A 23,839-nucleotide genomic window follows, 5' to 3' on the forward strand; every position below is an offset into this window, starting at 1 on the left:
GTGCACACACATGCATGTGTATGTGTGTGTGTGAGTTTGTATAGTTGTGCTACCCTTCTCATGGTTTCTGGACTACTTTCCTTACATGCGTGATTACAAGGAGATTATAGCATTTATGGATGTCAGTTAGAAGTTAAATGTAATCTTGAATGATTTCAGCTATCGTTCAAGTTAGTAAAAAACAATATGGACATAAAATGTGTCACTCATTGAGAAGAAATAAAAGAAGGAAGCCTTGGTATCTGAAAGCCTCTGATGCAAGTGGGGAAACTCAGCCACTGGAAAAGGTTGAGCAGTGTGACAGTTGATAATGGCAGAAAGTGGGCCCTCACTTGTGTGCTTAAATCGTTGAGTAATTTTGGTCCTCAGTCTTTTGGGATCTGATGGTATGGAAAACAGCTTCAAAAGCTCTCAGATTCACGGGCCTACTGTAATAGACACTTCCCCACATATACCCTCTAGTTTTTCATCACGTCAGTGCACACACTGCTTTCAGTTGTCACCAAATACATTTCTTTACCTGAAGCCATGTTTTTGGCCTCTGGAGCCATTTTGGCCTCTGGAGTCATTACCCAGAAGTGCTGGGTAAAACTCTCTCGAACTAGCCTTCAAATGGTAACTAATGAGAGTTATTGTATAAATATTCCAGCTTCCTTGTCCATTGGCAAGGATAACTCTGGGCAACTCCAAATAAGTCTTGGAGGACTCTGAGGCATACACTCTACTGGGTCCGGACCTTCAGAGTTTCCCCAGTGAGAATAAGGTCCTGTCAAACATAGGGATTGGTGGCTTTATTTCTTACTCTTTATTGGCTTCCTTCTTCCCCTGTCTCCTTTCTTCATACCCTGACTCTTTTTGTCCTTTACCATCCAAGTAAGCTGCTTGCATCTGAATTCATTTAGTAGTGTTTGCATTAGGGGAACCCAAGATATATGCAGTTTGTAGTAATGGGGCTAGTGAGAGATGGTCACAGATCCCATGATGGTATAAGTTACTAAGTTGCAGTTCTTAGAACAGTAGTTCCCATTGTATTTCTATAGTTTCAGATTCCTGTGGGTTAAATCATACCCAAATTCTGGAATTTTTGTTACAACCTCCATCTTACTTCCCATGAAAGAACATATATTAGATTACAAGCGCACAGGAACAACATTACTAGAGGAATGACTGGTTTAAGATATTATGTACAAGTACAATTAATTGCAAGTTGTCATATTTTCAGTATCAAAATTGTTATCTGGACACACTTGATTCCAGTCAAATACATCACATCACAAATTGGGATCCCTTGATAAACTACCACTGTCTTGAGAAAACTGAGATTTCTCTCTCTGGCTCAGCAACAACTAATACAGCCCAATCCATAGCAACTGCTGAATCAGAGTTTTACACCTTTTCTGCTAACGTGGATGATAGTCAAAGCATCCGTTCGCCTGTATGGAACCAGCTGAGTTTCAGCAGTCCAGAAAAGATTATCCAATTTTAGGTGTATAGATCTAGCCTAGTTAATCATTGACTGTAACTTGAACTAGTTTCAAATGGCCACGGGAAATGATTCAAGGTATCCATATAATTATTTTCTCTTTAATCAGCATATCAAAGTTCATGAAAATTCAAGAAAGGAAAAAGAAAATTATTTTATTTTCAAGATTCTCATACTGAACAGTTTCCACCATTCTCATTTTTTAAATCTGTTTTATGCAGCATATGTAATTGGGGGATTTTTATAATTGTCTCTGAAAAAAAATTGGCTTAATATGAGCATTGATAATGCTATTTATAATTTATATGTCTTATTAGGGATTCAGAGACAGTGAAAATGGTGCTTCAAGATATCTTCATATTTGACTCTTAGTTTTACCAAAATGTTATCATTAGAGTAAATGAGAAAAGTTAGAATTTTAGGATAATATGTTATTTGTTCTAATTATTATCTAGCAAAAGTTTTAATATTTAATATGTTAATATTTAATACTTTAGTGTTGTTGAACATTTATAATTCTGTGAAACTGCTTCCAACTGCATGTCAATTACATGAAATGTTTTTATTTTTTTAATTAATGAATTTTTTTTTTTTTGAGAGAGAGAGAGAACATAAATGAGGGAGGGGGAGAGGGAGAGAGAGAGAATGCCAAGTGGGCTCCATGCTTAGTTCTGAACCCCAGTGATGGGTTTGATCTCACAACCTTGAGATCATGACCTAAGCTGAAATTAAGAGTCGGACCCTCAACTGACTAAGCCACTCAGGTGCTGCACATAAACTGTTTTTAAAGTAACTACATTTCATAAATCTTCTCTTTTGTATCACAAAAGATTTGTTTCATTTTAGGATTTTTTTTTCCATTTTAGGATTTTGAGTGGCTGTGAATGATACAGTTTTATGAAAAGAAGAAAGTGTATTTTTTTAAAAGCAGCTTTTTTTTTAAAGTCTAACTTCTTTGTACATATATTTTACAGATTAAAGGATTTACCTGAAGACAAAGCATTCTATTCATCAGAGACTGGACAAGAGTTACTCTTGCTTTTGGCAATTAAAGATGATGTTGTCATGGAAACAGTTGATCCTGCTTTCATTCATTGGCTGCCTAGGAGGTAACAATAAGCTGTATTTTCTAAATGGAGGTTAGAACTATTCATGAGCCATATGTTAAATAATTTTTAAATGTTGAAATAATACTCCATAAGTAGCAAAGAGAAGGAAATGTTTTTCCCATAAAGAAATTTTTAATTTCCTCTTCTGAAAATCAGTTCTCTTCCCAATTCCCTGATTTTCACAAGCCTTTCTATCTCCATAGCAAAGATACCTAATAATACAAACCTACCATAGTATGGTAACTGTAACAGTTAATCAGAATTTGAGAATGTTAATTTATGACTTTTTTCCCAGAAAGAGCTAAAAGTTGTAATCTCTAGAATACAAGTGAGAATATAAGCTTTTTTAAAAAAAGCCAGTATTTTCATATACAATCTTAAAAAGAATATGATTTTTACTCTTACAAACAACTTATTTTAGGAATCAAAAATATTCTTTTTTCTTTTTTAGTTTTTGAAAATTTTAAATCTAGAACAAAATAGAAAATGGAATGAGTCACATATCAGTTATATGAAAGCATCTTTCATAAATTATTTGATATATTTCCTTTTTGTTTTTTTTCTGGAAGAGTAGCAAAGTAAAAGAAAAATTTTTAAAAATAAAGTGGTATATGTATTACTATTAATTTTTTTGGTTTCCTTACTGTTTTCCTTCTTTGTAGTAGAAATATTAACGAGCACATTAAAAAAAAACTGAAAAAATAGTAAATACGCACATACATTCCATTTATGTTTGCTTTTATTTGAATATTATACCATTTTATTGTATTCTGTCCATGTGTCTGTTTCCTTTTTTTTTTTTAAAGATTTTTATTTATTTATTTGACAGAGATCACAGGTAGACAGAGAGGCAGGCAGAGAGGGAGGAGGAAGCAGGCTCCCTGCTGAGCAGAGAGCCCTATGTGGGACTCGATCCCAGGACCCTGGGATCATGACCTGAGCCGAAGGCAGAGGCTTTAACCCACTGAGCCACCCAGGTGCCCCTGTGTGTGTTTCCTTTTATTTGCCTGTTTGACCCATCCCTCTGAAAATAAGTTCCAGAGATCATCACCCCGTAAAAAATTTAGTGCCCATCTCTTGAGGACACAACCAGTTTTCTACCTAAGCACAATTCCTTTAGGATACCTAAGGAAACTAATGACAAAAGTAGTCTGTCACTTTTCTTTTCTAAGAATACAGAATTGATGTGGAATGAGGACAAGTGTATTGTCAGATTAAAGCATGTTACTTGAAGAAGTACATTTATTGGTGTAGATTTTTAAGCTCTTATGTCAAACTTAAAACATTTTTCACGTATTTAAATGAAAATATATGGCAAAAATTCATAATCAGTAAGAGATTATAAAATAAAACCTCCAACTTTTGAAGTTTTTGTTTCTTTTAAATCGGTTTTCCCCTGTGATGTCTGTCTTGCTTCTAAATTATCTTTGACTGCCACTAATCTGCATCTAGGGAAGAAGGGTCAAGTATTTATAGATGTTGGCCTTTCCAAGTGATCATTGGAGAAAGATCAACACAGATATCAAGGCTAAAATACCCATTTCTTGGATTCCTTTTTTCATTTACATAATTTCAGATTTGAGTTTTATTGTTGTAGAGGGGACCAAAATGAAAGGGATTTTACTACCGCAATATTATTACTCACTACATCAAGTTTCATAGGGCAACCTTGAAATTTCCCAACTAACTGAAAAGAAGATAAATGCAGGAAGTGGAAGTGTAGCCACAGAAAACAAGATCACTTTATCAATGGCTTAAAATTTTCCATTCTAATTTTAACCATGTCCAGTTTGCGTTGATTATTTCAGCATTTTGGGGAAATGTTTTACATATTTTTTGAGCAAATTTATAAGAACAAACGGCGTCCATTTTGCTAGAATGTTAAGACATCATAAAACAATTAAAGGTCAACTTGATTTTCTGGATATGTTGATAAAAAAATCTATAAGGATTTGTAGGGAAGAATTGGATTAATATATGATAAATTTTAGATAGAGTTATTTAGAAAAGTGGTAATTTTTATAATTATAGAGAAGAATTGGGATTTTACCAATTTTCTAAAGAACATTGATTGTATATAGTTCTTTACATACTTTGATACTCCTCTAGGATCTATAAAATTTAGGTTAAGAGGTTTGTGAGTGTGATATTTTACTAATCAATATGGGTCATCTTTTATGTATTAAAGTTGAAACTCTGTTCATGATATAGTGACTGTCTTACAACAAATGGCAAGCAAAAAACACTCTGTGGGAATTTGCTTACTTAGAGTGGTGTTCAGCTAATGATATAAACCAGATAAACACAGCAAATGTTTGATAATTTGCATTTTCTATCTTCTCACATTTAATCTTTTGAATTTCCATTATTTTGTACATTTTTTCCATTTCTTTCTGTTTTGTCTCTGCATGCTTCCTTCTGCAACAAAAAGGCAAAAAGGCAAAAGTAATTTCTGGCTAGGACTTTTCCTTAGGATGCATTTGACTGATTTTCTTCAAAAAAAAAAAACCAAAAAAACCCACAAAAAAACATTAGGCTTCATTCATTCTTAAAAATACTTTTTTTTGGCATCTGTTTATGCAACATACATTGTCTTCAGTGAAGAAAATTGACAGAGCTCTTTGTCCTTGTGGGATTTATGTTTTGACATGGTGAGGTGGAATGTGGCATTAAGTTAGAAGATGATAGTGCAGTGGGGAAGAGAAGCAAAATATGGTGAGAGTGTGGGAGATTGGGATGTGGATTGCCATTTTAAATAAGATCAGTCCTCATCAAGAAGTTAACATTTGAACAAAGACTTAGAGGTGAGCAAGTTGACCTTGTGGATATTTAGAGAAGAGAGCTCCAGGCAAAGTCAACAGTCCATGCAAAGGTTCTAACATATGTCAAGCTGAGTGTCTAGAAACAGCAGGAAAGCTAGCCTGGTTGGACCAGGAGGGAAGCAACAGGTGAGAGCCAAGAGGTAATGTCAGGATGGATATAGCAGAAAATAAGTAAATGACCGAGAAGATTTAGAACTTTTATTCTAAATGCCCATAGCATGATTGGAGTAGAGAAATGATTTGATCTCACTTATTTTTTAAAAGAGCCTTGCTGGACACTGTGTTGTGGATTAACTGTAGAAGGCCAAGTGAGCAAGCAGAGGCACTAGTTAGAGTGCAGCCATCAGTCAAGGGTGACGGTGGCTGACTTCAGGGTAGTGGTAGGGTTGGTGGTCAAATTTTGGGTTTATTTTGAAGGAGAATCATGACTCTTTGCTGGTAGGATAGATGTGGAGTGTGAGAGAAAAGGGTGAGTTGAGGATAACTTGAAGGTTATACATCACCTTGTGTTTAGAGCAAATTACCTCTGTTTACCTCAAGAGGTGGGCCTCGTGAGTAGAATGAAGACCCAGAACAAAGCATGGGTTACAGTTTTCCACTAAAATTAATTAATTAATTTTATTTTTTTAAATTTTAATTTAAAAATTTTTTTTAAATTTAAATTTAAATTTTTTACCCACTAAGTAGTGGGTAAAAAAGTCAACTGAGTGGATCATGACCAGTGTTTCTTATTAAAATTAGAATTAAAAAGGGTTGGAGTAGGATCTATCAGCATGCACTGGTCACTTGGTAAGTATATTCTGCTGAGCGCTTGTAGGCCTTTGGAATATAGCAGTGAAAAAACAAAAATCCAACAATATCCTAATCTTTCTAAAGCCTTCCTTTTAATATGTGTGTTGAGTCCTGATAGTTCATGTATTTCTCACTCAGTTGCTGTCAAAAAAGTTTAAGAGCCGGAGACCTAAGGAGAAAGGAGATAGAGAAGAGAACCCTCCTGCATTTTGAGAAGAAGCCAGGAAAGGAAGGAGCAATAGTAATGACAGCAAAGTTAATAATACTAATAATATTAATGGATGGACCTCATTCTGTGGAAGTGCTTTACTTAGCTCCTCTAATTCACAAAAACAGTGAGATAGAATAGTATTACTTCTATCTTAGAGACAAGGAGAACAGTCTCTAAGATTTTAAGTGACGTTCCTAATCTTTGTGGTTATATCAAGATGTCTACTTGTCTTTGAAATCAAAGTATAGTACCCTACTATAATCGGTAGTACCTACTACTTCAATAATATATTTTTTGGAATAAAGCTAGGGTATAAGCCATGAAGTAAGAATCATCAAGAACTCAAGGAGATTGTTGTTTCATTACTTAATTACCTGTTAGTTAATTGCTTAACCATATTAGAAACTGTAGATATTTACTGCCCAATATGGAAGCCACTAGCCATGTGTGACTAGTCCACAATGAGTGTATTGTAAGTATAAACTGCACACAGTTTTTCAAAGACTTGGTACCAAAAATATTAAGATTTAAAATGTCTCAGTAATTTTATATTCATTAGATGTTGAGATGATAATATTTTAGATATATTTGGTTAAGTAAAGGTATTATTAAAATTAATTTCACTTGTTTCTTTTAACTTTTTAAATGTGGATCCTGGAAACCTTAAAGTATGTGTGTAGCTTGCCTTTTATTTATTTTGGACACCACAAATCTAGACATTTATGAAATAAAAACCTGACCATTTTACAAATTTTTTTTGCCATGTACTACCCCAACAGGAAACCAAATGAATTAAGATAATGGGACTTTTTGATTTCATATGGGAGTACGTCCTGAGAATGGATTGCCTTCATATACTAAATTCTTTGTAGGATGAGTTCAGATTTCACGTGACATTGCTTGGTGACTGTAGACAAGCCCTTAATCAATGCATGTGGAAATTCTAGACTTTACAGACTATATTCTATTGTATTTTTCGTTTTAATCCTCTAGTAGGACTAGTTGAGTAAATGTAAGTCTTTTGGAAAGAGATATTTCCTTGGATAACTGAAATCATTGTTGATGCCCAGTTAAAACACCATATGGAAAATATATTTCTGTAAAAGTTCCAAGGGGTTCTTATTTCATCAAATTCTTCTCTTAAAATTGTAGTGAATAACCAGTATGTTGGGATCTACTGGCACTTTATAATACCTAAAAACTACTTGTGAAAATAAGTAGCCATTAATCTGAGGAGGGGGGATGATCTTCAGTTGTCCTTACAGTGGATCTTGTGGTGGTAGGTTCCAGCACCTACTCTGTTCTGCAGTATGAAACAGCCATGGAGCTTGGGTAAGATTGGTACCATGCAGAGCTCCAAAGATGGACCTGTCTCATTTGCTCCAGTGACTGGCCTCAATTGCTAAGCTTGTGGCAAATTTTTGGCCATAACATTTTGTTCAAACTTTGTGGAAAGTGCCCTGTCTCCTACTGTGTCTAAGTGATGAATCCTAAAATCCTAATTGCTGCAGGTGGCCATCCTGTAATCAGAAAAACCAGCCTGAGGGAAATGCTGATTCTGTGCCTATGGATCAGAGATAGCAGAAGAAACCAGCTCTTCAGTGATATTATACCTACGTAGCTACAGTCCTGGCTTAAATAGTGTAAGAAGCAATAAACACCACCCCCCCAACCACACCAGCCCCCCTAACCTAGCCTAGTCTCTATTCTGCAGAGCCTTATTAACCCATAAACTTTATTTGCCTCTTTCAAGAATTATGAAGGCAGCCTGTGCCCCTCATCATGTCCCTAAATGTGTCATAGATGAGACCATAGATCACGCCTTAGGAGATGATTCAGATCATATTGATTAAATAATTTCATAAGAACTGTTGATACTGTAATTAAAGATAAAATATATCATCACCAAACATGAGCCTTGGCTTCCTTTAATAGTATGGATTAAGTAATGGACAACATCCGCAAACAATACAAGCAAAATTCACGTGTTTGGGCTGCATTTGAAAATCATCCTCTCTGCTTGTTTTAAAGGCAATAGTTTGTGGCAAAGGACACGACATCTTTGAGTGCCCGAATCCCATGATCCATCCTGGTCTTTGTCGCCTTAATGTGAATCACCTTCTGTGCTAGTATTTCATCCCGTCATGGCCAAGGAAAGCTTTAAAAGCAAAATAAACTTTTTAAGTCCTCTCTGAAGTAATTGAGGGGTATTTTTCAATTGTTAATGATGCCACCTTTGTAATCACTGAGAAAATGAGTGTGTGGTGTTGCATGTAGCACTTCAAGTAAACTGTCGCCATAAACTCAAATGACTGTCATTTCTTCTGTGGTATTTGTGTGCAGTGTAATATGATTTGATGGCACTGATACTGGTGAAATGGAGATGACGCTGATCTATGCTTATAAATCTTGACATCCTCCTTGTTTTCACCGGTAAACTTATTTCAAATCATCCTCCTCACTTGCAGCGCCCTAAATCTTGAAATGCTTTTCATTTATCCCATTTAAATCTTGACAGATTATCAGGGTATGAATGTGAAAATCTGGAAAAAAACAAGGCAGGCATTGTTGGCATAGTTTGTTCTTATAACCTTGATCATTGATAACCCCACATATTGGATTTTTGTAAGCTTAATGGTGACTAGGAAAACATTTCAGGGACTTACAAAATAATGTGCATTGGAAATGCTGTTAGAGTTCAGGAAACGCATAAGATTAAATAAAACCCACAATTTTATTTAGCTCTTAAAGTAGCTATTGTCGCAAATGTATCTGTTGATTAATTAACTGACTCCTGGAAATGCAGTGCTCGTTCAAACTAACTTAATTGACTATTGCCTAAGTGATAAGCTGTCTTAAAGTACTCATCACATAAAAGTGTTTTTAAGTATCTCTGGGTATATTTTGTCTTTCTGTGAGCTTTTAGCAGAGCTAAAAGGATTGGGTTTCTGCTGTGTACAGATGCAGTTTTTATTAACTCATGAATAATGGCAAATTCATGAACACACACATAAGCAAACCCATGTGTATGCATTTACACAAGGAACTACAAAAGGAATCCTGATTTTGGTCAGTAGCATTCATCTTATGAACATACTGATGAGTAGCGAGAAGGCAGTGTTTATGCTGTGACGGAAGGGTGTCCCTAAATGACACTTCCTTGTTGTTCTCTGCTTTCACCACTTGCAGTTCAGTTTTCCATAGTCCGCTCCAGTCTTTATCATCTTTCACTTGAACTATTGCCCTAACCTTGCCCTTCATCTCTTTGCCTTCTTTCTCTTCCCTTCTACAGTTTATCCCACACACTGCAACCCTGCTTCTCTTTTGGAACAGCCATTAAGCAGACATTTCCCAAGTGTCGATCTTGTGTAAGGCATTGTGATAAGTGGTATTGAGGAGGCTAAGATGGATTGGGTTGCTGTCTGTCTAGGAAGGAAAGGAGACACATGTAAACAGAGAAGAAAAATGCTAAGATTTAAAATCCTATTTAAAAAAATGCTGATAAATGGTCTAGACTAGAATGGAATGGAAGTTCTCAGAAGGGAGAAGTTACAGAAATGAAAGTTGGGACACCTGGATGGTATAATAGGTTAAACATCCAACTCTTGGTTTTGGCTCAGATCATGGTCTCAGGGTTGTGAGACTGAGTCCCACATTGGGCTCCACAGTCTGCATGGAATCTGCTTAAGACTCTCTCTCTCTCTTTGTCTCTCCATCCGTCCCTGCTGTGCTTCTCTCTCTCTCAAATAAATAAAAAAATCTTTAAAAAAAAATGAAGAAGGGAGGTACCAGGGTGGCTCAGTGGGTTAAAGCTTCTGCCTTCAGCTCAGGTCATGATCCTAGAGTCCTGGGATCGAGCCCCACATCAGGGTCTCTGCTCAGCAGGGAGCCTGCTTCCTCCTCTCTCTGCCTGCCTCTCTGCCTATTTGTGATCTCTTCTGTCAAATAAATAGTTAAATCTTAAAAAAAAAAAATGAAGAAGAATGGGCATCTGGGTGGCTCAGGAGGTTAAGCCTCTGCCTTTGGCTCAGATCATGATCTCAGGATCCTAGGATCGAGCCCTGCATTGGACTCTCTGCTCAGTGGGGAGCTTCCTCCCCTGCTCCCCCGCCTGCCTTTCTGCCTACTTGTGATCTCTCTCTGTCAAATAAATAAATAAAGTATTTTTAAAAAATGAAGAAGGAAAATTATTCATGGGTAAGACAGCATTTGACCTGGTTCTTTAAATAAAAATAGAGTGAACATGTATTGAGTTCTTTACTTGGTACCAAGCATTGAGCTAAGGGCCTTGTGTGGATTATATCATTTAATTCCTTTGGCAACCTTCTGAGCTTTATACTCTTATTATCCCTGTTTTATAAATGAGGGACTGATAGCTCTGACAAGTTAAGGAACTTTCTAAAATTCAAATCGCTAACAAAAGTTTGAGCCAGAATTTACAAACCAGTCTAGAAGACCGCTTCACTCCCCAGCCCATGGATATAACCGTTATGTTAAAATTGGACATAACCTAAGAGAATGGAACAATGTGTTAATCTATTTAGCTGCATAGGCTTGGTGGCTTTAAAAACTGAAATTTATTTCTCATAATTCTGGATGCTGAGACATCTAAGGTCAAGGTGCCAGTTGATTCACTTCCTGGTGAGGTCACTATTTCTAGCTTGCTGACACCTGTCTTCTTTCTAGGTCCTTACATGGCAGGGAGATTAAGCTCTTTGGTCTCTTCTGGTTGGGACACTAATCTTTTCATGAGGGCCCTATCCTCATGGCTTCATATAAACCTCATTACCTCCCAATATCCCCACCTCTTAATACTGTTAAATTGGGGGATAGGGCTTCAACATATGATCTGGGGGTGGACACAGATATTTAGCCCATAAAACATAAGAAGGATTATTTAAGTGTGGAGAAAAGTATGACATAGAATTGGTTGCTGGTTATCCATGGCAATTATGGAATAGCTTTGATTATAATGACAATTAATGTATATTGAGGTTTTCTTGCATGTCAGCCCCAACTTAAGCAATCTATTTCTGTTAATCTATTTAATTATTGCAAAGACCCTTTGAGATAGGTATTATTATAAATATTATTACTTTATAGAATAGAAGAAAAACTGAGGTACAGAGAGATTACTACCTTGCTTAAAGTTACATGCCATTATTAAGTGTAACCACATTTCAAACCCAAGCTGTATTTCTGTAGATCTACACTGTCCAATTTGGTAGCCATATATGACTATTGGGCACTTGAAGTATGGCTAATCCAAACTGAGATTTGTTTTAAGTGTAAAATATTGAATTTCACAGACATATTTTGAAAAATGAATGGATTACATCCCAATAGCAATATTTATATTGGCTGAATATTGAAAAGTATTAATATATTGGGTTATTTATAATACATGATTAAAGTTAATTTCACCTGTTTCATTTTCCTTTATATTTCCAAACAATGCAAATTTTATATATGTCATGTATTTTTTTTATGAGAACATTTAGGTTCTACTCAGCAAATTTCAATTATATGATATGGTATCAAATAGAATCATATTTCCATTGGAAACTAGGGCTAGAAATTGTTAAGAGAGAATGATAAAGTCTTGAATTTGCTGTAAGACCATTGTCCCCAAAGGATATTTATAGGATAGAAAGGAAGGAAGAAAAACTTAAAGAAAATGCTCACTTTGGGGTTATTGTGGTATATGAAGTGAGGGATAACTTATGCCCAAAGTAGGGCAGCTGGGATCATAAGGTAAGGTGGGAGATGGGAGAAATTACAGAGTTAAAACTGAAAAGATATGACAAACAACTGGATGGTTGTACCTGGTGAGGGAGAAGAGATTATCGAAGAAGACTTTTGAGGTTTCCAAATTGAGTGGGGAGGTAATGAGGCAATTAAAAGAAATAATAAACACAGGAGGCAAGAATTTGGATGTGTTTTGAGCATACTGAGTTTTGAAATGCTCAAGGAGTGGGTGGTTTGAGCTGCAAGTCTGTAAAAATCAAGAGTATATTCCAGTGTTGTGGGGGGGGGGTTGTGGGGGGAGCACTTGGTATCCCAGCAGGAGATCGAGATGGGGAGGGGTTTTCATTGTGACAGCAACTGGGGAGCCTGTTTAAGCCTAATGGAAGGAGAGTTACAGGAGGTAGACCGAACCCAGGGGCAAATATGACAGGAAAGGAAAGACAGAGCAAAGATACAGAAGAGCTCCTCCAGGTTAGCAAGCTAAAGTGAGGAATTATTTCAGGAAAAAAGAGAGTTGGAAGAAGATGGAGTTAGAAAAAGCTACTGAGACTTGTGAACAATAAGCCATTGGAGCATCTGTGTGGCCCAGTTGATTGAGCATGTGGTTCTTGGTTTTAACATTGGTCAAAATCCCAGGGTTGTGAGATCGAGTCCCCATTGGGCCCTACACTTCGTGCTAATTCTGCTTGAGATTCTCTCTCCCTCTGCCCCTCCCACTCCCTTGCTCCTCCCCATGCACTCCCCTGCACTCACGATCTCCCTTTCTTTCTTTCTCATGTAAATAAATAAACCCTTAAAAAAAGGGGGGGGGCTGAGTTACCAGAGTGCATATCTTTTAAGGAAGAAATACTGGGTAAGGAAGAAAGAAAATATATTGATAACAGTAATCTTTGATAAAACAGGGTTCTATTTACATCCATACACATGCGTATAGTTTTGTATATACACTTGTGTATTCCAGGCCATGCCCATCTTGTAAATGAGAACAGTGTGGCTTATTGGGGCCCTTTTCCCTCCAGTCAAATGACCAATTCCTGGCTCAGTGGCTTCTTGACCTGGATTGCCTAAATTTCCCCCCTATGAAGGTTTGAACTGCACTAAGCCTTTTTTGGGTCCAGTGTGTTGTAGATCCTTTTACAGAAAAGAACCAATGTTTCCTTCTGGAGAGTATTGTTTTTTGACCAGCGGTCAGAAGATAGGTGTGTATGTGCATGACAGCCCAGGTGTACATTGGAAGGATTTGTCAATTAAAAACACTTCTGTATATTTGCTACTTCTTCCAGCTACCCTTAAGGCGAAGAGCCTTAAGAGAATGGATAGAAACTGAAGCGTCCCAGGGTGGTTGGGCTATTGAAAGTGGTTCTTTCAATACTGAGCTACTCTAAGTCAAAATACTTGATACTTCATTAGTAATATGTAACCAGAACTTGCCTTGGTGTGCCAAGTGGCTTAGGAGATCAGAATCCCATTTGTTTTTCAATGGGATTGATCATTGATAAGTCCTAGTCCTGGCTTCTGTGTCTATTTTGTCTTTCCCTTTAAAAAATCCTACATGGCTTTTCTGGAATGAATTGTGAGCATGTACTAATATTATTACTTCACGTAACTCTTGGTGATTTATCTTACATATTGCTGAGTGTTTGGGAGATTGGGCTCTTAAATATCGTGTGCATTTCCTTTATTCTCTATTTGTACCATTTTGCTAATCATTCTATGAGTTTGATTATATAAAATACTCATGTGTGGAACTAGACCATGTATTTCTTCACTGTTCCAGTTTCAGTCCATGTCTTTAAGCTTGCATAAAAGTAATGACCACCACTCGGTTGTCCTCACTGGCAAGTACAATGCAAGGAGTTTATGTGTTTTTCTCTAATTTTACGTCAACTCTGTAGTATCCATTTTCCACATATTTTATATTTTCTGTTTCCTTGAAGTCTTAAAACTTTTCTTTTTGCTTAATGTACCATTCAAGCACTCTAGCAGTGAAAAAGCCTGCAAGGGTATTCCTTGGGGATCCTTTCCCTGACTTCCTAAAGCGACCTGTCATTGACCACCCATCCATTGAGAGCCTCACCCACACCCCCAACCCTGGCCGTTGACATGTGTAAATTAAAATCTTAGACATAAAAAACTGCCCATTCAGAGGAACCAGTTCTGCCTCTGCATGACTTTCAAATCCAAACCCTAACTCAAAACCTGCAGAATATTTTAATTTGAAAACTAGCCAGGCTCTTTGTTCTTGTGTTGTCAGTGAGCCCTAATTTTTCATGTGCCTTTTCTTTTCCCCCTCATGAATGAGATATGCAGATACAATTTAGGTTTACTTCTGCATGTTGTTTCCTTTAAACATCAGTGGACACTGTAAGTTTGAGACAATGTCAAGTGAAAGAATTCTGTGATTAGATATGCATCATGGGATGCTATTTTCAATAGAGATATTTTTAAATTTCAAATTACTTTATGAGGACAGTAAGTGGTAGGGAACAATCAAATTATGTACACATCTTAACATATGTATGTATCTATGTCTGTAATTTGAAGAAACTATGGGAAGAGATAGTTGTTTTATGTTTTGTGATAAAACTTTTATCATTTTCAAGCAATATCACATTACTAAATAGGTTCTAGAGTTTTTATTTTTCAACTGTGGCAAGGAGAGGCTGAGCCAGTTTTGCTAGCTGCCCACTGATTGCCAGTATTCTGTTTTTACATAAGGTCAGCTCCCAATGTCCACAAGGAATACTGCATTAATTTCTCTGAACAGTGTTAATGAGAACAAGAAGGCAAATGACTTACAGACATGGATGAAATGTTAGAATTCATCTGTTCATCAGTAAATAAGCATATACATGAAAATGATTTTGTAACTTTATTATTTATTAACTTTTTTTCATTAATCAAATCATTGATGCAAGAAATGAAACGAAAATAACTCTACCATTGCACTGCATGTTTGTGAAATTTCGTGTCATTCCAGTTCTACTATTCATAAAATTCATGATACATGGTTGAGATGAAAATACTGGTGATAATGAAATGTTTGCACAACAGTCTGTATCTGAAGAGCATGTACTGAGTGTAAAACAGTGAGCTTCTTGGTCATGCTGCATTGTGGATATTTACTGCTTACAAAGAAGAGAAGAACAATAAACGTCTTATTGGCAGGGTGGGGGGAGGGGCAGGGGAAAGGAAGGCAGAAAACCTCCTATACCTCTAGCAGGCCATTAGATTTCCCAAATGCTTCCTCTTCCAGCTTCTGCCTGGCAGCTAAGGAATTAAGCTTTTATCTTGTATTTGACTTACTACTTTTCTTTTTATATTATCTGGGTTTACTCTTCTTATTTATGGGACCGCTGGAGACAAAAGTAATATTCCCACCTGTCACTTAAACAGGAAGCAATTTGTTCCTTTTAACTAAAAGGACAGTTAAAAAAAAAAAAAAAAAAGGAAAGGAGAGCACTGTCTCTTTGTTCAGGTAGATCCGAGCCCCTGCTTGTGATGAGTGACCTTGGGAGACTCTTACACAGAAAAAACTGTTCTTTTCTTAGACTTCATGTGTAGTGGTCAGAGGCCCATGATCTGTCAGTGGAAGGTGGTCAAGAAAGAAAACTCAAGGACCGCAGAAGTGTGCAGTGGGGCACGGTGGCACGTAATGGCGCGGTGACTCATGAATCCATATTCTCTGAACCCGTGACTCCAGTTTTTTACCTGGATTACTTTATAGGTTCTGCTGATATGTGAGAGGGACATGTGTAGGATCCTTTTTTCATTGCTCTGGTGACTTAGTCATGGTTTATTCCAAGCATGTGAACGTTATTTGCTGTTTCCATCCTATGAATAAGGAAGGCTGATGAACGTTGCTCTTGGTGGACTTAAGGAATCCAGGCCACTCTGGGATCACTTGCTGCCATTGTGACATTGCTTGGTGTTGCCTGTTGACATGAAGCACTACTAAGTATTATTCAAAGAACATATGCATACTGGGGATGGTATTTCCCTGTTCATTTTTCATGGCAGTGTCCCATGGTCCTCTTGTTCTTAGAACCTCTGCAATATCAAATGCCATCTGGATGTGCCTCTGGGAGATTTGTAAAGGCGGATGGCAATCTGTATGTGTGTTTTTATCAGCCTTAAGTTTTCAAAGTAGAACCTCCTGGGTTTTTAGTCTCCAGATCAGTTTTTCATTTCCAAGTTTTTCTTTTGTCAGATTTTAAAATACGTTCCCTGACTTTTTTGAATAGGAAATGAGAGCTTTTCATTCCCATCCTGTGAGTGTGTGGATACATGTGAATGATATTTAAGCTCAGACATATCTATAAAAAACACATGAAGGGGGCATATACAGAGCTTATTTATATGGATAATTAGGAAGAAAGGGTGTTGAACAATGTACTGCATGGGTTTCTGAGTAGCCATCTATCTTTACTTAAGAAATGATTCTGCATCATATACGATGCCACACATGCCTTTTATTCCCTTTTTGCTTGCTTATGCAGCAAAGCAAATTTAGAATACTCAGTGCTGTGTCCATTATTCCTATTATGGGAGAAGAGAGAAAAACATTAGACTAACACTGATATAAAAGAATCTAATTTTTTTTCCTGCCTCATGGGGTTTTTGAAAGCTCTTTCCTGCTTTTTTGGTTGAGTTTCCCATTGATACTGTTTTGGTGAGTAATTATTTGAAGACAGAAAAGAGAGTAATACCTGTTGCAGAATTGTCTCCCAGTGAGAACTGATTCAGTAGGTATTATAAAGATTCCTTCCCCCCCCCGTTTTTTTGAAGTTATCACCCTCCATAGATTAATAAGGACCTTTGTCTTAGACATAATACTTAAAATTATTTGCTCAAACGAGATAACTGGACACAGGTGGCAGTGTTCACAACTAGTGTGAAGATAAGGACAATGCCTTGTAGATAGGGCGCTCTAATGAGCGAAGCCATTTATTAGACTACCTTCTCATAAATTACCATTCCTCATTTAGATGTAATCAAAAGTTTGATGCAGGCACTGAGCAAAAAGAGACAATAGTATCAAGTCTCATTTATTGTACTGCACTGCATTAAAATATTGACTATCTTTTTTTTAAAAAGATTTTATTTATTTATTTGACAGAGGTCACAAGTAGCCTTTTTTTTTTTTAAGATTTTATTTATTTATTTGACAGACAGAGATCCCAAGAATGCAGAGAGGCAGGCAGAGACAGAGAGGAGGAAGCAGACTCCCCACTGAGCAGAGAGCCTGATATGGGGCTCGATTCCAGGACCCTGAGATCATGACCTGAGCCGAAGGCAGAGGCTTAACCCATTGAGCCACCCAGGTGGCCAATATTACTTATCTTTTAATCAAAACCCCTTTAATGCTGATATCATTCCATAACTCAGTAGCTCAGAGAACTTAATGACTTGCCTGAGAAGGTAGATGGTAGTATCAAGGGGAAAAAAAAGCACGCCTATCTTGATGGAAAGTCATTATTCCTCCCTTAGACATACTCCTTCCTAAAGCAGGTGTTGGCAAACTTTTTCATGCAGTATTTAGATACTAAGTATTTTGGGCTTTGTGTGCCATATGGTCTCTGTCGTAACTTCTGTGCTGTTAAAATGTGAAAGCAGCCATGGACAATACATAAACAAGTGAACATGTCTTGTCTTCCAATAAAACTTTATAGATGGACACTGAAACTTGAATTTCATATGATTTTCATGTGTCGTGAAACATTATTTTTTTGATTCATGGGTCGTACAAAAACAGATGGCAGTCAAATTTGGCCTATGGGTGTAGTTTATCGACCTCTGTCCTAAAGCATAAATAAATGTTTTCTTAAGATCATTTTTTGGCAAGCACTTAGCTTATCATGTGCAAGGTATTTTGCAATGTGGTGTTAGGGAATAAAAAGGACATAGGTTCAGGAAAAAAAAAAGACAACCTTCACACAAATGACTAAAATACAGATGCATTGGGAGAGTTATAATCCATTGCACTAAATTGCATTTCTGATAAAGTGGGATTAATTTTTGGCTGGTCTTCCAAAAGATTTTGTGCCTTGAATAATAGGAGGGAAAGCAGTCCAGGAAGAAGGATGGTGTAAATCAATTCAAGATAATTCGGTTGGTAAACAAAGTTATTTTCATGTAACTGTGGATGAATGTCTTGCTAAAAACCCAAGAAGTCTCACTCCCTCTGGGGCTGCCTTCTGGGAAGACTGAGTGTGTAGCTCAGTCTGTATGGCAGTGCTGAGTTTAGGATTGCCATGGGAGAAAGGAGGCCTGGTATTATTAGATCATTGATTTTTTTCCTTAAGGTTAAATTTGACTTTATACCTAATACTTTTGGATTTTTAAATGGGACCATTTAATTTAAAGGAAGGTCCCCCACCCCCTAACATTTTATGACCCATGTTTAATCATTCTGCAGGATAGATTTTGCCCAGTAGCCACTGGCATACAGTTCTGCAAACAAAAATTCTGAAGTATATGTAATGAGTTGCCTCATATACATTTCATAAAATTAAAGAATCTCGCATGTAAAAAGTCCTGGAGAGACAAGTTAGCTCAGACCCTCTCTGAAAAGCAAGCATGTTTCCCTAAGGAAAGCTCCAGTTCTGAGATGAAGATACAGAAATATGGAGTGTGCTGGCAGCTAGCATTACATCCTGACCTTAGAAGATTTAGACTAAAATAAGAATTGCATGTTGGTTATGTGTTAACTAAATTCATGGCTCACATTAACAATTTATCATGGATTTGGGGATATTTTGCAAAGAGATCCATTTCAGGTAACAGTTAAATCTGTGCAAATGCTGACCCCTCTTAAAAGTAACTTGAAGCAACTTCTTTAGAAATCTGAGTAATAAAACAGCCCACCAACAGCTCAACTTTTTTTTTTTTTTTAAATTTTAGTGGCTAAAGCAGCTGTTATATTCAAATGAGTCATTAAAATCCAGAAATGAGGCTTTGCTTCAGCACTCAGAACTTACACAAGAAATGACTGGTAGAGTGCTGTTGCTATTAAAAGTGCTGTTTATCTACAGCTTTACTGAAGTTGCACCTGTGTAGTACTTGTATTTTCAGTATTCAGGAGGGAGTGGAAGAATTATAGGTGACCAACATCCTGTAAATTTCTTAAACAAAAATAGCCACCTAATGATGGTAGACACTTGTGAGAACACAGTGGGTGTATTTTTTTTTTTTGAGATTCATTGATGCAGTCACTTATTTTAGCTTCTATAAGTCCATATTTTTCTATGATGAATTATTTTGTCGTTGGACATGGATATTCCAGTTGGAGATAGGGTATTTGCCTAGGGTTATCTTGAGAATGGCCAAATTCTTTTTTTTTTTTTATCTTTTTAAAAAATATTTTATTTATTTGACAGAGAGAGATCACAGGTATGCAGGGAGGAAGGTGGGGGTGGTGGGGGGGAAGCATGCTCCCTGCTGAGCAGAAAGCTGATGTGGGGCTCAGTCCCAGAGCGGAAGGCAGAGGCTTTAACCCACTGAGCCACCCAGGTGCCCCTCTTTTTTTTTCTTTTTTTTTTTTTTTTGATCAGCATTAACATTCTGTAAACTAAAACCATTTGCAAAGAAGCACAGACACACATATTTTGATTCTAACATTAATGTACCAAGTTTTCTAATATATACAATATGATTGGCCTGATTAGGAGGTAGAAGTGTGTGTTTAATATATTCACTATTTTCCAAAGTTTAACGACTAGGAATAACAAAAATATAAGTGAAAAACAAGTAAAGCCAATGTATATACAGTATGATAGGGATATGTGAGCAGAGTACACAAGAATTGTTCTAAGAATTCTGAATGGAGGAAGATTGCTAAGTGGTGATACTGAGTAAAAATGAATGAAAGAATTGAGAGCAGATTTTCCTTAAACTTTCTACATGTGGGGACCTTCTCATACTTATCACTAAATGATTCTCAAGAGTAGCAGCACCAAAAATGTGTATAGAGTATTCAGTTTAACTCATCCTCTGCAACCCTGAGGATCTTTACTTCTGTTGTGTCAATATTGAGGAAAGCAATAACATTAACATGAGTATCATCTTTTATTCAGAGTGTTTAATATTCATTTAGAATTAGGTGGCTTAGTGGATGCAAAATGTCTAGTACAGGGCCTGGTAAGCATAAGTGTCTGTTTTATCTTCATATGTTGATGTTTGGGACTGTGCATTTGTTTAATAAGTATTATGAGGGATTTTGCCCCATATATAGAACTAAGAAACAATTTTTTTGGGGGTTGGGGAATAAAATCTGTGTTTTTATTTGCCAAGGTTACCAGCAATGCACCATACTATTTGCTCCCCTCTCCAAGCCTACAGAGAACGTAGCCATTTAGCAGGTTTGGGGAAGACACTCTTGTCATTTCTACATGTTAGGACCGTAAATACTCTTTCCATTTCCAAAGCAGACAGTTCTTTACCTTAACTGCCTAAGTTGGTTTAATTCCTAAATGAAGGAAGTTAAAGAAATACCTTACAGTCATCACAAATACAATAAAAAATAATAATCTAGGACACTGAGGGCAGGACAGGCATGGTTCTAGACCAGGGTTTGTCAAATTGAGGATGGAAACTCATTGACGGGTAATAATACTAATGTGTGCTTATGTCTGGCATTAAAAAAAAAAAAAGAATAGGTTAAAGGAGATTGGGTGGAATAGAATAGAAAAAATGCTATGACCCAGAATGCAAAAAACGTAAGTATTATTTCAGGAGACCCCTTTTTTGTCACTTCTATGTGCGTTTACACACACCTGCTGTGTCTACAATAAATCATGATGAAAAATAAATTTTAGTTGTGGTTAAATGAAAAATGATGAGAGCAAATTTGAGAAATTATTTAGTAATTCAAGTTCAGGCAGTTCGGAGACCCCCCCAACCCCCATCCCATAGTTCCAGACACCGGTTTTGGCAATGGCTGTCCTCTGTCCTGCTTCTGTAGGTCTCTGTACCTCCTGCACAGCCCAGCTTCATACCCTTAGTTATTTAGAAAGAAGAAAGCAGGATCCTTGCTGGGAAGAGGGAGCTAGATGGTATTTTATATACACAGACATTTACAAACACTGTGCTGGCTTCTGCTTACTGAGGTGTAGGCAAGAAACAATTATGCTGTTTTCTACTTTATGAGATTACACTGCAAAAATACTACAGAATGCAATCACCAGCTGGTATTACTTCTTAATAGCTTCTCCATTACAACTGATTTATAATAGAAATTCTCTATTGTATAGTTATTTTTTCATAGAAACAATAGCCTTGAAGTGGAGTTCATTATGAAACATCCTTTCTAAAATACATGAAGGGAATCATGCCTGGGCCCCAAAGAGCTTTGACCCAATCTCTTTGGCAAACAATAGAAACCACATACATAATAATCTATTAAAACCTTTGAGGGGAGGATGTCTAAGAAATGTTTTTAAAAAAGTTAATTAATGAAGTCTTCAATTCAGTATGATTGGTGAGAACCTTGTGAATTTACATATATCAGAGATGTTCAGTGAAAGGTGGTATAATAGAAAGTGGGGATGTAAGTGGATTTTTTTTAGGCACATGAGCCACAGATTGTACACTCCTGGCTATATTGTGCACACGTGGCACACTGCATCTAACAGTAGCATTGTAACTTTTTTTTTTTTTTTTTTTTTTGGTCATGTGGACTTGCTATTAAACTATCTAGCAAGGAAGGTATAACTCTGGGCTGGGGATTATGGAAGGATGTCAAGGAAGTTCAAAAGCACTAGAACTCACATTCATATGGAGACAAAACATGAATTTGAATAAAGAAAGCCAGAAAGCATTATGAAAACATTTTCATCTGCAAAGACTTCAACCCATCTGCTAAGCCTTTTTCCCCCACATACATTATTTTCTGCAGTATAACAATGAAGTGGTTAACTGTTTTATTCAGTTGTAAAGGACAGTTTACAAATCAGAAATGCAGCCATTGGCTAAAAGTATCAAAATTAAATATTGGGTACCCTCAAAATTCTCCCACGTTCTCTTTTACTCAAGTATTGTACAAAGTGAATATTAATCCAGTGAAATAGATAACTTTCATCAAAATATATGATTAGATCACTAAAGGGAAGTGCTAAAATCCAGATATTTTAACTTTGAACACAACTATAATGTGCGTATATGTTTATGGGTGTGGTCATCTGTGTGTGTGTGTGTTTTAAAGACAGGCTGCAATGAAAGAAAAATGCAATTTTTTGCTAAAAATTTGTCATGACTTGGAAAGGTTCTTCCAGTTCACAGGAGGATTTTTTTTATTGAACATTCATTTCCAGCACCTGTAAAGCTTAAATAGTCCTTTTCAGTTTTTAATTGTCTAATTATTGCACATTGCTTCCCATGCAGTTTCTTTATTTCTGTTTATGGACAAAACGTGAAACACAGATTGAGCAAATCAGGTAGTAAAACCATTAATTCAGCAAATTAAATAATTTTTATTGCTTTCTATTGGTCTCTATTATGCTCTCATACTCCAGGTGTCTGCCATTCTCCAGCACTTTTTCTTATAACATAATTGCTTGATAACATTTCCAGATGTGGGAAATGGATAAATTAGTTATTCCTGGTAAGCATTTTCTTTTTCTTGTTCATCTTAAGTATACCGTATTGCCTTTTCCCTTTTTTTCCTACCATGTTAGTTATAGTACATTCAGCTGCACATGACAAAAACCCATTAGAGGTTTATTTTTCTAATGTGATGTTTGGGCTTATTTGGTTCATGTTGGTTCAGGAACTCAAAGATGTGAGGGCTCTGGGTTTGCTTTTCTGTGATATATATATTTATTCTCCCTCCTGGTGTCTTCATGGCCATAGGGGTTCCCAGCATGACCTCCTTCCTCACACGATAATTTCCATATCAGAAAGGAAAGGAAGCAAATTCAGCATTTCCTTCATGTTTTTTTGTTTTGTTTTGATTTTTTCTTCAAAATCAGTATAGAGACCCTTTCCTAAAATCTTTTAGCAGGTTTTCTCTTACCTCTTGGGATAGGTGAAATTATGTCCCCCTCAAAACTTGGGTGTTGAAGTCTTAATCTTCAGGTCCACAGAACATGACTTTTTGTGGACATAGGGTCATGGCAGATGGGATTAGTTAAGATGAAGTCATTACCGTGGGCCCTAATCTATTATGACTGGTATCCTTGTAAAAGGAAAATTTGGACACAGAGACATGCACAGAGGGAAGATGACCTGATGAGACACAGGGAGAAGACGTATATCTACAAGCCTAGTTGACAGGCTTGGAGTAGATTCTTCCTTTATCACCCCCTGAAAAAACCAGTCCTGTCCACACCTTGATTTGAGACTCCAAGTCCGCAGAACTGTGAGACAGTAAATTCCACAAAAAACTCAGTTTGTGGTGGTGTGTCATGGCGGACCTCACAAACTAATACACCCCTCTTTTGTTGCTACTGGTCTCCTAATCCAATCCTCCTTGTCCACCTTGCTTCATAGTCAAGAACTACGGAGTGTTCTAGGAAGGTAGTTTATCTGTTGCTTTCTGTATCTTTAATGAGAGGGAAATTTTGAAGACAACGAAAAAGAGTAGTTAAGAGAGGTTGAGTTGTGAACCACCAATGTCTGCTACAACTAGTTTTTCATATACTGTATTTGGCATTCAAATATTTGTTAAAGAAATGAA

General features: G+C 36.7%; 1 protein-coding gene across 1 annotated transcript in view; it reads left to right on the plus strand.

Annotated features, from left to right (window-relative positions):
• The first annotated feature begins 2,537 nt into the window (after positions 1-2,537).
• Positions 2,538-23,839, plus strand: part of CNTN3 (contactin 3) — a 248,886-nt gene continuing 227,584 nt past the window's right edge. Inside the window, exon 1 of the mRNA XM_044253145.1 lies at positions 2,538-2,592. Coding sequence (XP_044109080.1) covers positions 2,538-2,592 — 55 coding nt within the window. The remainder of the gene's footprint in view (positions 2,593-23,839) is intronic.

Source organism: Neovison vison, chromosome 6, assembly GCF_020171115.1.
Source record: "Neovison vison isolate M4711 chromosome 6, ASM_NN_V1, whole genome shotgun sequence".
NCBI lineage: Eukaryota > Metazoa > Chordata > Mammalia > Carnivora > Mustelidae > Neogale > Neogale vison.